We start from the raw sequence: 12,851 nt of genomic DNA, 5'->3' as shown, positions 1-12,851 counted from the left end.
TCCAGGAAATTATCCATTTCTTCTAGATTTTCCAGTTTATTTGCATAGAGGTGTTTATAGTATTCTCTGATGGTAGTTTGTATTTCTGTGGGGTCGGTGGTGATATCCCCTTTATCATTTTTAATTGCATCGATTTGATTCTTCTCTCTTTTCTTCTTTATTAGTCTTGCTAGTGGTCTGTCAATTTTGTTGATCTTTTCAAAAAACCAACTCCTGGATTCATTGATTTTTTGGAGGGTTTTTTGTGTCTCTATCTCCTTCAGTTCTGCTCTGATCTTAGTTATTTCTTGCCTTCTGCTAGCTTTGGAATGTGTTTGCTCTTGCTTCTCTAGTTCTTTTAATTGCGATGTTAGAGTGTCAATTTTTGATCTTTCCTGCTTTCTCTTGTGGGCATTTAGTGCTATAAATTTCCCTCTACACACTGCTTTAAATGTGTCCCAGAGATTCTGGTATGTTGTATCTTTGTTCTCATTGCTTTCAAAGAACATCTTTATTTCTGCCTTCATTTCGTTATGTACCCAATAGTCATTCAGGAGCAGGTTGTTCAGTTTCCATGTAGTTGAGCGGTTTTGATTGAGTTTCTTAGTCCTGAGTTCTAGTTTGATTGCACTGTGGTTTGAGAGACAGTTTGTTATAATTTCTGTTCTTGTACATTTGCTGAGGAGTGATTTACTTCCAATTACGTGGTCAATTTTGGAGTAAGTACGATGTGGTGCTGAGAAGAATGTATATTCTGTTAATTTGGGGTGGAGAGTTCTATAGATGTCTATTAGGTCTGCTTGCTGCAGAGATGAGTTCAATTCCTGGATATCCTTGTTAACTTTCTGTCTTGTTGATCTGTCTAATGTTGACAGTGGAGTGTTGAAGTCTCCCATTATTATTGTATGGGAGTCTAAGTCTCTTTGTAAGTCTCTAAGGACTTGCTTTATGAATCTGGGTGCTCCTGTATTGGGTGCATATATATTTAGGATAGTCAGCTCTTCCTGTTGAATTGATCCCTTTACCATTATGTAATGGCCTTCTTTGTCTCTTTTGATCTTTGATGGTTTAAAGTCTGTTTTTATCAGAGACTAGTATTGCAACCCCCACTTTTTTTTGTTCTCCATTTGCTTGGTAAATCTTCCTCCATCCCTTTATTTTGAGCCTATGTATGTCTCTGCGTGTGAGATGGGTCTCCTGAATACAGCAGACTGATGGGTCTTGACTCCTTATCCAGTTTGCCAGTCTGTGTCTTTTAATTGGAGCATTTAGTCCATTTACATTTAAGGTTAAGATTGTTATGTGTGAACTTGATCCTGCCATTATGATATTAACTGGTTATTTTGCTCGTTAGTTGATGCAGTTTCTTCCTAGCCTCGATGGTCTTTACATTTTGGCATGTTTTTGCAATGGCTGGTACCGGTTGTTCCTTTCCATGTTTAGTGCTTCCTTCAGGGTCTCTTGTAAGGCAGGCCTGGTGGTGACAAAATCTCTAAGCATTTGCTTATCTGTAAAGGATTTTATTTCTCCTTCACTTATGAAACTTAGTTTGGCTGGATATGAAATTCTGGGTTTAAAATTCTTTTCTTTAAGAATGTTGAATATTGGCCCCCACTCTCTTCTGGCTTGTAGAGTTTCTGCCGAGAGATCTGCTGTTAGTCTGATGGGCTTCCCTTTGTGGGTAACCCGACCTTTCTCTCTGGCTGCCCTTAAGATTTTTTCCTTCATTTCAACTTTGGTGAATCTGGCAATTATGTGTCTTGGAGTTGCTCTTCTCGAGGAGTATCTTTGTGGCGTTCTCTGTATTTCCTGGATTTGAATGTTGGCCTGCCCTACTAGGTTGGGGAAGTTCTCCTGGATGATATCCTGAAGAGTGTTTTCCAACTTGGTTCCATTTTCCCCCTCACTTTCAGGCACCCCAATCAGACGTAGATTTGGTCTTTTTACATAATCCCATACTTCTTGCAGGCTTTGTTCATTTCTTTTTCTTCTTTTTTCTTTTGGTTTCTCTTCTCGCTTCATTTCATTCATTTGATCCTCAATCGCTGATACTCTTTCTTCCAGTTGATCGAGTCGGTTACTGAAGCTTGTGCATTTGTCACGTATTTCTCGTGTCATGGTTTTCATCTCTTTCATTTTGTTTATGACCTTCTCTGCATTAATTACTCTAGCCATCAATTCTTCCACTTTTTTTTCAAGATTTTTAGTTTCTTTGCGCTGGGTACGTAATTCCTCCTTTAGCTCTGAGAAATTTGATGGACTGAAGCCTTCTTCTCTCATCTCGTCAAAGTCATTCTCCGTCCAGCTTTGATCCGTTGCTGGCGATGAGCTGCGCTCCTTTGCCGGGGGAGATGCACTCTTATTTTTTGAATTTCCAGCTTTTCTGCCCTGCTTTTTCCCCATCTTTGTGGTTTTATCTGCCTCTGGTCTTTGATGATGGTGATGTACTGATGGGGTTTTGGTGTAGGTGTCCTTCCTGTTTGATAGTTTTCCTTCTAACAGTCAGGACCCTCAGCTGTAGGTCTGCTGGAGATTGCTTGAGGTCCACTCCAGACCCTGTTTGCCTGGGTATCAGCAGCAGAGGCTGCAGAAGATAGAATATTTCTGAACAGCGAGTGTACCTGTCTGATTCTTGCTTTGGAAGCTTCCTCTCAGGGGTGTACTCCACCCTGTGAGGTGTGGGGTGTCAGACTGCCCCTAGTGGGGGATGTCTCCCAGTTAGGCTACTCAGGGGTCAGGGACCCACTTGAGCAGGGAGTCTGTCCCTTCTCAGATCTCAGCCTCCGTGTTGGGAGATCCACTGCTCTCTTCAAAGCTGTCAGACAGAATTGTTTGCGTCTGCAGAGGCTTCTGCTGCGTTTATTGTTTACTGTGCCCTCTATGCTGACATCTTAAGCCCAGGAAACAAACAGCAAGTGCAAAGTCTCGCAGGGGAAAATCCCTGGAGTGATGGAGAAACAGCTTGGAGAGAAATTAATTTGGCTTATTATCTGTCTCCTTCCACTAGGAGAACAGCAGGTGATGAGGTCCGAGAAGTAACGAGAGGTAGCAGATCTTTGAGCCTACTAGGATGATGTAGGTACTTTGGCTTTTTCTAGGATGAGATGGGAAGCCAGTGGAGGCGTTTCAGCCAAGGGAGATACAGAATCTCATGGACAAGATCACTTGCTGCTGGGTTAAGAAGGGAAAGGAGCAGGTGTCGAAGAGGGAAGATCAGTTAGGAGGCCACTGCAATCATTCCAGAAATTACTCATACCAGAAATTAATCAGAGACGTTTGATGCATTTATAAAAGCAGCGCGGGGGGGGGGGGGCGGAATGTGCTTGTAGAATACAAAAGAGGTAGAGAAACATTAAACATTTTTAATGTTTTAAGTTTCAAGGAAAAGATCAATTTGACAGCTACTTTGCTACCTCGTCACCTCCAGGTGACGCTGGGAGTACTGGGGAGCTAGGTTTCCAGAACTTTTTGCTCTTGAGTGACCTATGACCCTAGCAGAGTTTGGCCAGTGTGATTAAGAATGAGCCTCTGTGGGTCTGCTTAGGATAGGATGCTTGCCGCCCTCCCATTTCCTTAACTTGCCTGGGTTCCTGTTGGGAATACAGATTCGGGGCCCTTCCCACTCTGTAAATATGGGAAAGGGTCTAGGAAGTATATACTTTTAGTAATAATATGTAGGGGTTCTATGACTAGCAAATTTGGGGAACTGTCCCTCTGACCGCGCCATCCGTAACTTTCTGTACACCTTTCGGGGTATGCCGCGGACCTGGAAAGCGTTGCAGGGCGCTCCTGCGGCCCGCAGGTGGCGCCATGTGATCGCGAGCCGCAGAGAGCGCGTACCCTAGGAGTCTTGAGGCGCGAGGACTGCTGGTCGGCAGCTGTGCCGGGGCCACCGACGCCGCTTACCCCAGCGGAGCGCCGCGCACGTAGAGTTGGGGACAGCGGCCGGTGCCCCGGCTTTTTAGGCTGTGTGCATCCCAAGCCACCTCTAGTTGGCTTCTCGGGCCTCCGGGGCAGGAGGGCGCTGCGGCTTTCTGCCCACGAACTGACAACTGCAGAGCCAGCAAGCCAGTGCATCGGGAACCTGCCGCCTTGCGCCGCAGGGCTTTAGTCCAAACCTAGCCGGTCCAGGCTCCCGGATCTACTACAGGGTCCCCCGGGGAGCGCGGGCCCCGGGGACGGCTCCTTCCCATTGGCAGCAGGACGGAGGCCACGCCCCTTCCTACAACTCTCATCTTTGACTGGCTCTCGAGTCCCAGCTGGCCACGCCCCCTCCCCTCGCACATACACAAGAGTCACGCGCCTTTCAGTTGGAAACTTGGCGTGCAGAGGGGGACGGTGGCTCTCATCGCCCCACCCATTTACCTTGCCATTGGTTCGCGGAACGGCACACGGTCACGCCCCCATTCCAGCCCCCTGGCTGGGAGGGCGGGCGCCCGCTTGTGATTGGCCAGTGGGCCTGCCTCTCGCGGGAGCAGCCGATGCTCCTCTCCCTCCCTCTGTCCCCTCCCGCGAGCCTCGGGGTTCCTCAGCTGGCCGAGGTCGAGTCAGTGTCAGTCAGGGAGGCGAACTGCTGAGCACTGGCCGCGGACGGTCAGTTGCAGTCTCGCCCAGGGGCAGGTACCTGCGCTCGCGCCGCCGGGTGGAAAGGATGAAGCCGCAGCTGGAGCAGCCACCCTATGATTGGCTGTGGCGCTTGTGAACCCAAAGTAAAGATGGCGGGCGGGCAGGCAGCCGCCGCACTGCCCACTTGGAAGATGGCGGCGCGCCGCAGCCTCAGCGCCCGCGGCCGGGGGGTCCTGCAGGCGGCTGCGGGGCGGCTGCTGCCGCTGCTCCTGCTGAGCTGCTGCTGCGGCGCGGGCGGCTGCGCAGCGGTGGGCGAGAACGAAGAGACGGTGATCATCGGGCTGCGGCTGGAGGACACGAACGACGTGTCGTTCATGGAAGGGGGGGCGCTGCGGGTGAGCGAACGGACCCGGGTCAAGCTGCGGGTGTACGGGCAGAACATCAACAACGAGACGTGGTCCCGCATCGCCTTCACCGAACACGAGCGGCGGCGCCACAGCCCGGGGGAGCGCGGGCTGGGGGGCCCCGCGCCGCCGGAGCCGGACAGCGGCCCCCAGCGCTGCGGCATCCGCACCTCAGACATCATCATCTTGCCCCACATCATTCTCAACCGCCGCACCTCGGGCATCATCGAGATCGAGATCAAACCGCTACGCAAGATGGAGAAGAGCAAGTCCTATTACCTGTGCACGTCGCTCTCCACGCCCGCCCTGGGTGCCGGCGGCTCGGGATCCGCGGGTGGCGCCGTCGGGGGCAAGGGCGGCTCGGGGGTGGCCGGGCTCCCGCCACCCCCGTGGGCCGAGACCACCTGGATTTACCACGACGGCGAGGACACCAAGATGATCGTAGGCGAAGAGAAGAAATTCCTGCTGCCCTTCTGGCTGCAGGTGATCTTCATTTCGCTGCTGCTGTGCCTGTCGGGCATGTTCAGTGGCCTCAACCTGGGGCTCATGGCCCTGGACCCGATGGAGCTGCGCATCGTGCAGAACTGCGGCACGGAGAAGGAGAAGAATTACGCCAAGCGCATCGAGCCGGTGCGCAGGCAGGGCAACTACCTGCTGTGCTCACTGCTGCTGGGCAACGTGCTGGTCAACACCACGCTCACCATCCTGCTCGACGACATCGCCGGCTCGGGCCTCGTGGCCGTGGTGGTCTCTACCATCGGCATCGTCATCTTCGGGGAGATAGTGCCCCAGGCCATCTGCTCCCGCCACGGCCTGGCTGTGGGGGCCAACACCATCTTCCTCACCAAGTTTTTCATGATGATGACCTTCCCCGCTTCCTACCCGGTCAGCAAGCTGCTGGACTGCGTCCTAGGCCAGGAGATAGGCACCGTCTATAACCGGGAAAAACTGCTGGAGATGCTCCGGGTCACCGACCCCTACAACGACCTCGTTAAGGAGGAACTGAACATCATCCAAGGGGCGCTGGAGCTCCGCACCAAGACGGTGGAGGACGTGATGACCCCACTCCGGGACTGCTTCATGATCACTGGCGAAGCCATCCTGGACTTCAACACCATGTCTGAGATCATGGAGAGCGGCTACACCCGCATTCCAGTGTTTGAAGGGGAGCGCTCCAATATCGTGGACCTGCTGTTCGTCAAAGACTTGGCCTTCGTGGATCCAGATGACTGTACTCCCCTGAAAACCATCACCAAATTTTATAACCACCCCTTGCACTTTGTTTTCAATGACACCAAGTTGGACGCTATGCTGGAAGAATTTAAGAAAGGTGGGAAATTTTGGTCTCTTTCATTGGCTTGCTCTTTCTCTCTCCATCCTCTTCCCTACTTGAGCCCTCTACCCTCAGACCAACCCCCCAAGGCGAGTTGACCGGGATTTCTCCTTCTTTCTCTTAATTGCAAAGTTGAAAGGGTGGCGTGGATTTGGGGATGGATTGAACTAGTAATTGCTACTAGGTTATTTTAAAGCACAAGACTGCCATCACTTACTTTTTACCATTATCAAAAAGCAGGCTGTGTAATTTCTGTGCATGACACTTTTTTTTTTTGGTTCCGTGTGTGGGGCCTCTGTGCTTGAGGGGTCTGCCGCCTTCATTGTCTGGGTTCTCAGTGGGTAGGTGAAGGTAGGGGCTGGCTGATGCCATGCCATTTGGTTGACTTTAATCACAGGCATTTGGAAAACATGTAAATAGCTTTTGTAAACTCAGTGCAGTCGTTTTCCTTCTCCTTAAACATCCACACTGGCCTTTCAAAGATCGAAGTACATTTTCTATAGCTTCTGTTCCTGCTTGCCTGGCAACTTACGGGGAAGATTGAGGTCTGCCTTTGAGGGTAAGGGGTGGGGTAAACTAAGTATCACCAAAAAAATCACCCATTTTCGATGTGACTTCTCTTAGCTAGAAAAGTGTTGTTGTTGTTGTTGTTTTAAATTAAAATTATTAATATGTAACTTGGAAAGACTAGCGGTTAGCCAGCCTTTTGTGAAGAGGCTGTATGTCCCGTAGCCTTCTTCACTATTTGTTTACATTTATCTGACAACAGTTACAGTTGCCCAAACCAAGTGTGATTTTGGCAGAAAGCTTGCACCTTTAACAGTGGGATGAATCCCTCTATTGGGGCTTATTTATTTCTTGACTCTTTCAGTCTAAGTGTTCTTTTTTTCCACCTTGGTCATCTGATACAGTAAACTGAAGTATGTCTCCGTCAACTTTCACTGTTCCAAGGTGAGAAATTATACAGCACATCATTTCTTGCATTGTGGTATTTGTTCGCTTGACCATATAATGAACAGGTAAATAGTAACTTGTACTATTATTATTGAAGTTCTGAATGTTTCCAGTAAAATGTTTCCACTATTTCAAATAGGGTTATTTGAAAACCAAGAGATGCTGAGTTTTTGAATTATTATGATGCTAGTGCATGTGCGGGTACTGAAATGTGTATGTAAACTTTCGTGACCTGATAGTCCTCAAAACCAAGTTTTCCTTCTTCAAATAGAATTTTGATCACTGGTAGTAGTCTCTCCTCTGAAGAAGGTGATATGTACCTAGTGACAGCTCACTGGATATGATGATCTGAACATACTCAAAGAGCATATGGTTGTCCTAATTCCGTTTTTCTGGTTGAATGATGCCCTCTTTAGAACAGGATCTCATTGTAGTAATTTTTTTTTTTTTTTTTGAGACGGAGTCTCGCTCCCGTTGCCCAGGCTGGAATGCGGTGGCACAATCTCCACTCACTGCAAGCTCCGCCTCCCAGGTTCACACCATTCTCCTGCCTCAGCCTCCCAAGTAGCTGAGACTACAGGCGCCTGCCACCATGCCCGGCTAATTTTTTATATTTTTAGTAGAGACAGGGTTTCACCATGTTAGCCAGGATGGTCTCGATCTCCTGACCTTGTGATCCGCCTGCCTCGGTCTCCCAAAGTGTTGGGATTACAGGCGTGAGCCACCGCGCCCGGCCACATTGCAGTAATTTTTATACAAAGGAAAAGAGCAGAATGTGTTTTGAAGATTGGTAAATTTGCATTTAAAAGCAGGAGGTTCTTCTGGTTTCTTAAATAGTAAAAAGAAAATGTCCAGTATCTCTAGGTGACATAGCTTCTTTTGGGGGTGTCATTCTTTCACCATTAAGTTGTTAATTAGAGCATCTAACTTCTTTCATTTTGCAGTAATATCTGTAATACAGAAAGATATGTTGGAATGTTTGGAAATGCCCCTAAAAGTCTTTCTATTGCTAAATTCCCCAATATTGATACAGGTGAGTGATTGCTTGAGTTTTTTATTACTTAGAATTTTGCACATTTACTCATGAATTGATGACACTAGTTTGTACTTCTTGCTGAAGTCTTTTCTTCACTTCTGTATCTTTTTACCTTGAGAATTTCATTTTTCACCTCACAGCTCCTTAATCCTGCCCCTACTCAAAATTTCAAAATTTGTATTATTTTGAAATTTGTGCTTGATTGACCTTGAACAATTTTTCTTGATGGATTTATTTTCACGAGGAGCTCTTTTTCCTTCAGAATTACCACTTAGTATTTTTTTGAAATGTATTCTTTAAATAATGGAATTACTAATATTTCCCCATGAATTCTAGAAAAATAATAAGGTACAAGATTTTATTTTTGTCTTTAACCAGAATGATGTATTTGGTTAAGAAGATAGTCCAAGTTAAAGACATACATTCAAGCTAGTGGCACATTCGGAAGAGCAGGCAAAGATAGTTGGTTGCAAATGGGAAATTTAAGCCATGATCTTAAAAGGACAGAATGGATATTTGTTACTTAAACTATGGGAATAATTGATTTTTTTCACCTTCCCTTTCTTGGATTTTTTTTTTTTTTTAATTAGTTTGGTTACTTTAACCTTACTGTCAGTTATATTGGTTCTTTTTTTATGTCTGAGTTGTTTTTTTTTTTTTTTTTTTGAGATGGAGTCTTGCTCTGTTGCCCAGGCTGGAGTGCAGTGGCCGGATCTCAGCTCACTGCAAGCTCTGCCTCCTGGGTTTACGCCATTCTCCTGCCTCAGCCTCCCGAGTAGCTGGGACTACAGGCGCCCGCCACCTCGCCCAGCTAGTTTTTTGTATTTTTTAGTAGAGACGGGGTTTCACCGTGTTAGCCAAGATGGTCTCCATCTCCTGACCTCGTGTTCCGCCCATCTCAGCCTCCCAAAGTGCTGGGATTACAGGCTTGAGCCACCATGCCCGACCTTTATGTCTGAGTTAAAACATTTTACCTGATTTTCGTGTGTTCATTTTCTAAATCAATTATGACATAATGTTAACAATCAACCTTCTATTGTTTTTCTCTACTGAATAATGGTGTGTTGAATGGTTTGAAGACTTTTTCTTCCTCTACCTCTCTTCTAAATTCCTCATTTACAAACAAACAAACAAAAAAAACAAAACACCCCCCACAATACCAACTGTACCTCCCCAAACCAGTTAGATCATAAATCCAGATCTCATTGAAAATTATCCTTTTGACCAGGCATGGTGGCTCATGCCTGTAATCCCAGCACTTTAGGAGGCCAAGGTGGGCAGATGACTTGAGCCCAAGAGTTCGAGACTAGCCTGGGCAACCTGGTGAAACCCCGTCCTTAAAACAAATACAAAAATTAGCAGGGCGTGGTGGTGTGTACCTGTGGTCCCAGGTCCTCGGGAGGCCTGAGGTGGGAGGATTCCTTGAGCCTGTGAGCATCCCTTGAGCCTGGGAGGCAGAGATTGCAATGAGCTGAGATGGTGCACTCCAGCCTTGGGGACAAAGACCCTGTCTCAAAAAAAAAAGAAAAAAGAAACAAAATTGTCCTTCCTAATTAAGAAGTTCTATATTGAAGACTTTCCTATATATAGTTGTACAGAATTAGTCTGAGTTATTCTTTATTAGGGAGGAGGAAACAAAATGTTCTGTAATGTGGGAAGAAAAGCCACATTTATATTAGTATATGTGAATGTCTTCTTTCTTCTTCCTTTTTTTTTCCCCCCAAGAGACAAGGTCTCACTATGTTGCCCAGGCTGGATTCAGACTGTGATTGTCTTTTTTTTCTCTGGCTACCAGGAAACTCTTGGTTTTATTTGAGATAGTAATTGTGCTAATTTTACAGTTTGCTCATGATGATGGTGATAATTACTACTTACCTGTGTATTCTATGCCAGGTATAGAGGCTAGGGCTTTGTATGAATCACATTTAAATTTCACAATGGCTGAATGAAGTATTATCTCCATTTTACAAATGAGGAAATTGACTTGGGTGAAATGATTTGTTCAAGGTTGCACAGTAATTTGTGCCTTGGGGTTTTAACTTAGGTCTTTGTGACACCAGAACCTGCTCTCTTAACCTCTCTCTTATGCTGCTCTCCTTGATCCTGGTTTGACATTTCTGTTTTACTGAGTGTGAGGTTTAGTCTTTTGTCTCAGCACTGCCTCAGAGCCTGCTGGGCAATAGAAAAAAAAATGTGTTTAAACATATATATGACTTTAAACCCAGTGCTTCTGTGGTGTTGTGCATGACAACTGGTGTCCCCTTTTTTTGCCATTAAAACAAATCAGTTTTTTGGCCTGTGTGATCCTAAGTCTAAAGAATTGTGTTGACAGCATTTGCATATCAAGCATCAAAATTCATTTTGGAAATGTTTTGTACTAACATTGTGCTATACTACTGTGCTTCTTCCATGGGCTGCTCTACAGCTGTTTTTCCCATGGCTAAATTATGTAATATGTTTCACTGTTGGTTTCTTATCTGTTGCAAGGGTCACATAGTAATTGGTCAAACTCAGTTTTGTGTTTTAATCTTGGTTTTTATTTACATTTTTGAATCTATCTGTATAACTGGTTGCTAATGAGCATCCATTACATAACTCTGCTCTCTGTATTCCATGCAAGGAGCCTTTCTCTTTTTTTGTGTATGTTAGTTTTATAGTTACTTACAAATCTAAATAAGAGAATAAATTCAGTAAATACCACTAGAGGATTATGAGAATTTTAGAAAAACTACAGCAATGTAGTGTAGGGGAAGGAAAAGCAAAATGAAAGGCTGCCACCTTTGTGTGTGGAAAGCATGTTAGAGGCTCTCCATTCACCTGACAAAACCGTCCTCACAAAAGATTGGGCCACCCAGTTGTCTATGCTGAGGTGCATTTGAAGCATTCGTAACTAGTTACTGTTTCCTTATTTTTCTCTTAGCTTTATAACAGTTGCATTCCAGTATTGCAGAGCATGCTATTTACAGCTGCTAGGGACTTAGCCAGCCTCTTTTCTAGCTTTTTCTTAGGAACAGGTGGGATCACCAGATAATGTTCTTCAAGGAAAGAATGCACTGTATAGTTTTCACCTAAGATATTAGGTAATTTCTTTCTATAACTCAGCAAGTCTCTCCATATTAATATACTGAGAGCTTAATATTAAATACATTTTTTTCTCACCAAATTAAGTGTTGTATTTGCCTTGAATCTAGGAAGATTTTTTTTTTTTAATTTATTTTATAAGTATTTGTTAGGGTCTTGCTATGTTGCCCAGGCTGGTCTTGAACTCCTGGCCTCAAGCAATCCTCCCATCTCAGCCTCCCAGAGTGCTGGGATTACAGGTGCATGCCACCATGCCTGGCCAGAAGATGTTTTTAATTAGTGTTTAAAGGTATGAATGGTGTCACAGGGAGTGGATATATTTGTTTTCATGATCTTGTACATTTATTTTTGTGCAGTAACATACATTAAATGAATGTAATTTTGTGTGTTTTTAGAACATCATTATGAGATAGCCAGATAGTACAGAATCAGAGCTGGAAGGCAGGCAACTTGAGGATTATCTAGTCCAGTGTTTGTCAGACTTACCTGATGATAAGATTTACTTGGGGCCAGGTGCGGTAGCTCACGCCTGTAATCCAGGCACTTTGGGAGGCTGAGGCAGATGGATCACCTGAGGTTGGGAGTTTGAGACCAGCTTGACCAACATGGAGAGACCCTGTCTCTACTAAAAATACAACATTAACCGGACATGGTGGCACATGCCTATAATCCCAGCTACTCGGGAGGCTGAGGTAGGAGAATTGCTTGAACCCGGGAGGCAGAGGCTGCGGTGAACTGAGATCGCACCATTGCACTCCAGCCTGAGCAACAAGAACGAAACTCTGTCTCAAAAGAAAAAAAAAAAAAAAAAAAAAAGATTTACTTGGGTCACTTAATAAGAGTAAGGTCTTAGGCCTCACCCAGAGACCTCCTGAATTGGGAAAGGGCTTTTGGAATCCATGTCATTTACAGTTTCCCTGGTGTACTTCTTATGGTTAGGTGAGTTTAGGAGAAACTGGTTAGTCAGCCCCTTGATTAAGGAAGGTAAACCCTGGGAAAGAGAAAAAACAAAGTAAATGACCTATTTAGGGCCACCTACCTAGCTAGTAGCATCAACTGAACTAGAACCCTTGTCCCTGACTTCTAGATTAGAGTTCTTCCTGCTTCAGCAGGCTGGTCTTCTGGTCCCAACTTATTCAGAGATGAAGGTAGCAGCAACATTGAAAAAGCAAATAGTCAGTGTTACTATTGGTTTTTATTTGTCTTGTGATTTTCCTGTCAATATTTTAGACACCCTGGATTCAAGCAATTTTTGACAAGCATTTTATTATATAGAAAATAAGTCCAAGTGTTTGAGTTCATTTTTATTTAATTTTTTTTTAGTTTAAGTTTTTTACTTTGTTGTGGTTAGACTAGCAGGGTATTTTAGGAAATTAGTGTTGATATCTAGATTATTTGAAGCCTCAGGTAATTAAATAGAAGATATTTTATTTGATCTAACTTATTTTAGATATCCCTTAATGATTTATTTTCTCATTGATTGTTTCTTCTATGGGAG

The 12,851-nt window shown here is 45.1% G+C and overlaps 1 protein-coding gene across 7 annotated transcripts in view; it reads left to right on the top strand.

Moving 5' to 3' along the window:
• Nucleotides 1-4,474: 4,474 nt before the first annotated feature.
• Nucleotides 4,475-12,851, top strand: part of CNNM2 (cyclin and CBS domain divalent metal cation transport mediator 2) — a 165,543-nt gene continuing 157,166 nt past the window's right edge. For 4 of the 7 annotated variants that reach the window (XR_004176905.1, XR_004176906.1, XM_031652105.1 and 1 more), the window contains exon 1: nt 4,475-6,279. Coding sequence is in view for 5 of the 7 variants with exons in the window: in XM_031652105.1 (XP_031507965.1) it covers nt 4,659-6,279 (1,621 nt within the window). In the remaining 2 variants the exon portion in view is untranslated. Of the gene's footprint in view, nt 6,280-8,180; nt 8,911-12,851 lie in introns of those variants that run through there. The other 3 variants (XM_009215270.4, XM_009215269.2, XM_031652106.1) reach the window with 3 other exon arrangements.

This window comes from Papio anubis, chromosome 11 (assembly GCF_008728515.1).
Source record: "Papio anubis isolate 15944 chromosome 11, Panubis1.0, whole genome shotgun sequence".
Classification (NCBI taxonomy): Eukaryota; Metazoa; Chordata; class Mammalia; order Primates; family Cercopithecidae; genus Papio; species Papio anubis.
This window is presented reverse-complemented; position numbering and strand designations above follow the sequence as displayed.